The sequence below is a fragment of the Octopus bimaculoides genome, chromosome 11 (assembly GCF_001194135.2).
Source record: "Octopus bimaculoides isolate UCB-OBI-ISO-001 chromosome 11, ASM119413v2, whole genome shotgun sequence".
Taxonomy (NCBI): domain Eukaryota; kingdom Metazoa; phylum Mollusca; class Cephalopoda; order Octopoda; family Octopodidae; genus Octopus; species Octopus bimaculoides.
In genome coordinates this window covers 40,751,738-40,755,520 of record NC_068991.1, presented here as the reverse complement: position 1 = coordinate 40,755,520, position 3,783 = coordinate 40,751,738, and the positions used below count along the sequence as shown (strand labels likewise).

General features: G+C 36.0%; 1 protein-coding gene across 1 annotated transcript in view; it reads right to left on the bottom strand.

The window, feature by feature from the left end:
- The window catches only part of LOC106868479 (m7GpppX diphosphatase), a 13,440-nt gene extending 11,782 nt beyond the window's left edge, over nt 1–1,658 (bottom strand). Inside the window, exon 1 of the mRNA XM_014913765.2 lies at nt 907–1,658. Within this exon, the coding sequence (XP_014769251.1) occupies nt 907–1,222 (316 nt within the window). The 5' untranslated portion in view covers nt 1,223–1,658. The remainder of the gene's footprint in view (nt 1–906) is intronic.
- Nucleotides 1,659–3,783: the final 2,125 nt, after the last annotated feature.

The following is a 3,783-nucleotide window of genomic DNA, read 5'->3' as shown; positions in this document are numbered from 1 at the left end:
TTGTAATCGTAATCTACACAATTTGAAAGGTGTTTATATAAAGTTTCATTAAAAAATACCCTTTTTCCTGAAAGTTAGGAGAAGGAAAATGTCAGGTCGTGTGAATTTTCCAACAAATCTTTATATACACACAATTTACAGGATCTAAGCGATTATTTGTTGAAAGTTTCGTTAAAAAGTATCCATTTTTCTGGAAGTTATGAGGCAACTAAGTCGGAGGAGGGGCATACATCTGTAATTATGCTCGTTACCAAAGGAACCACAGTGTGTGAAGAAAGAGAAATTTGCTGCCGTAAAAAAAAACAAAAAAACAATAAACAAACGTCTAATAAAATTTAAGAAAATATTACGTGACATAACCTAGTAAAAAATACCCAAAGGAAAAGAAATGTGAACTTTTTATAAAATAACAGTCAATAAAGAAAGTAGCGACATTCAACGAGCGGGAAAAACGAAATTGTTGACGGTTTACTTTTGTATGCAGGAATAAAATTAAGAAAATTCCAAATATCAGCTACACTATTGGATTTTCAGGGGATGTCTTCGCTTTTACGGTCCTAAATTCAAATTGGTCTTTTAAATACAGTCCTATATATGTCTATTTCGCTGTTGGTTAGTTCTCTGAGATATCGCTAATTTGGATAAAAGTTAAAAATCGTGAACTTACGTACATGCATCTCCGAGAAAACCACACAAATACACATACATAGACCAATTTGAATTAGAACTATAAACACGAGGATAACTTATTCTCTTACTGGTCTCATACTTTTCTTCAAGTTGCACCTATTTTTTTTCATATTTATGCAGAAATAAAATCAAGAAAATGACGGCGAATAATATATCGAGAAAATATCAAACTGGTTACGTTATATCTATTTAAAATAAATGAATGGTATGTTTTACCGTAACTTGGTTCCGAAGGCGCCAACAATAAAGAATAATAACAATCGTTGCGAAAGCTGACATCGATATGATCTGAAAGAACTAATTCTTTGGCGTATTCGATATTTATTGGATTTCGTTCAAGAAACAATACGGCTTTGTTTTCGTTGCTAGTTTCATCAGAACTGCCTTGTATTCTACCTTCGACGACCAAAAGCTTTTTAGCAGAATCTTCTCTTAAAACTTTGATGACTTGAAAGTTGTTAAGATCTTTCCTAACTTTATGAAACTCTTCTACTTTCTGCTTCTTTGAAACAGGTTCTCCACTCTCCGCCATCTTTCTTTATATGCAAATATGGCCAAATAGTTAATTAGCATATTTCATAATCAGGAGATCCCGGGTTCGATCTCAATACCTGAAATCATTACTAGGTGTCTTTTAATGTAGTATTTGTTTACTTAGTCTTGCTAATTAAATTTAGTAGAGGAAACATTTATGGAAGCCCGTCAAATAGATTATAACTGTATTTGAAAGGTCCAGCCATGCTACAGTCATATTAAATTTGTTCGGAGATTTACCTTAATAGGTGATCTTTCGGTATATGTATGTAAAAATGCCCGTAACCCACTTGGTTCTCAGTTCAATCCCACTGCGTGGCATCTTAAGCAAGTATCTTCTACTATAACCCCGGGCCGACCAAAGCGTCATGAGTGGATTTGATAAGTGGAAACTGAAAATGTACTGAGTGAGTGAGAGAGAGTGTCTGTGTCTTTGTTCCCCACCATGGCTTGGAAATTAATGTTGGTGTATTTACGTCCCCGTAACTTAGAAGTTTGGCAAAAGACAACAACAGAACAAGTACCAGGTTAAAAAAAAAGTACTGGGGTTGATTTGTTCAACTAAAATTCTTGAAAGCAGTGCCCCAGCATGGCCACAGTCTAATGACCAAAACAAATGAAAGATATATACAATATTTATGGGTACCTAAAAAAGTTATTGCACTAATTACCTCCGCCAAGGAAGGAGAGTATGTTTTCATCGGCGTTGGTTTATCCGCCTGCCGGTCTGTGTGCAAAATAACTCAAAAAGTTGTGAACGGTATTTGATGAAACTTGCAGGAAATGTTGGTAACGACACAAGGAACAGATGATGAAATTTTGATAATGATCTGGGAATTTTACGAATTCTTGAAGGATTTTTCATGTTATATTTACTTTACATGAATTATTGTTACGTTTTTTGATTATTTCCCTTGAAAATACGTTCATCGTTTCCACGTAACCTATGGTGGCGTTGCTGTTTCCAAAGTATATTTTCGTTTCTCTATTAGTAATTTTACTTGCGTATCTATCTTAAAATGAGCTTGGCAGAGGTCTTCGCTCTCTGAGTGCTTTTCTAGTTTCAACTAAGATTGTTATATACAAGTAAGAAAAAACATTCTTTGGATGGTTTGCTGTTAGCTTCTATATTTGCATTGTTTCTTCACATATATAGAATTACATTAGCTAATGTATGCTTTCTTAATGTAAGATGGTATGGTGTGATTTGGAGGAACTTGGTTGTATATAGTACATCAAGTTTCTGTGATTTTTGTAAATGTGTATATAGGTTAGGGAGTGTTAGCGTGTTGTGTACCACTGGAGAGTCAGATTGCTTCATGTGTTTCCAGGGTTGTCTCTGATCCCTATTCTATGAACTCTGGTGAACCCCGAAGTATGATTATGTCTCTTACATTTTTCCTTTTGCATACTAATGACAGCACATCTGTGTGATTCTACACTTCACTGTTTTTAGTATTCTACACATAGACATCGTCGACAATACAAACTAGACAGCTCACTTAGATTTCTCGTAGGAAAAGACAGTGATGATAGACTGGTGTCCTGTCCATGGTGAAACTTAGCTCTCATCCCATTAAAGCTACAGAAACCAGCATTGGTTCAGTGAATCACAAATATACATAATTCCTGATATTCAGAGCTCACTCAGCAATCACTTCATCAATATCTCCATTTTTTACCTATGTAATTGATTGACGTACAAGAAATGAATCCACATCTTTATGGAATAATTACACCTTAGAGGGAAACCCAGGAAGATGTGGGATAAAGTAGTGAAGATTGACTTCAAGGCGTTGAACCTCATAGAATAGATGTCAAGGGACCCAGATGATTGGTGATTTATAGTGATCAAGAAGACCTGCTCATCTCAGTAAAAATAAGGCTCTAAAAGTATATAATTTTTATGCTTTTAGAGCCTCATCCCAGTCTGTTCATGTTAGGTCTCTTCCTCACAACTCCTCTCCTTAATGCCTACCCTTCCATCATCCTTCTGATTGCAGTCTTGTTCACTCAGTTGCTGTAACTACATGAGAATACAACTGTACATATTTCATCCCCCTTTTCCACTACTAGTTATCACTTTCACTGGAACCACCTCCTTTTGTTACCAGCATTCTCAATCTCATCCCTTACCACCTTATTTTCTACTGAATTCCCCTCTCTTTTGCTCCCACTTTCTCTTGTATACCCTCCCATATCTGCCAACAACAGCTCCCACTACCTTGGTCCTTCACTCACTATTTCCACTCCTATACACCTGTAATGACTGTGCGACAGGAGAGGTGATGAGGAAAGGCTCCTTTAGTACATTACACGGTCAATACAAATAAAAATATGAAAAGAGGATAAATGAGTATAAGTGCCAGAAGGAGAAGGAAAAGACACAACCGGTAGAAGGGTTAAGAGAAGATTTTATTGATATGTTAACTTGTGTGTCTGCGTGAGTGCGACATATAAACATAATAATAGACAGGCTGTCATGTAAACAAAGTGTACGTGTATACAAACATGGACGTATGCGTGTGCGATAAGTTCAGAGCATAGAAAGAGTCTATA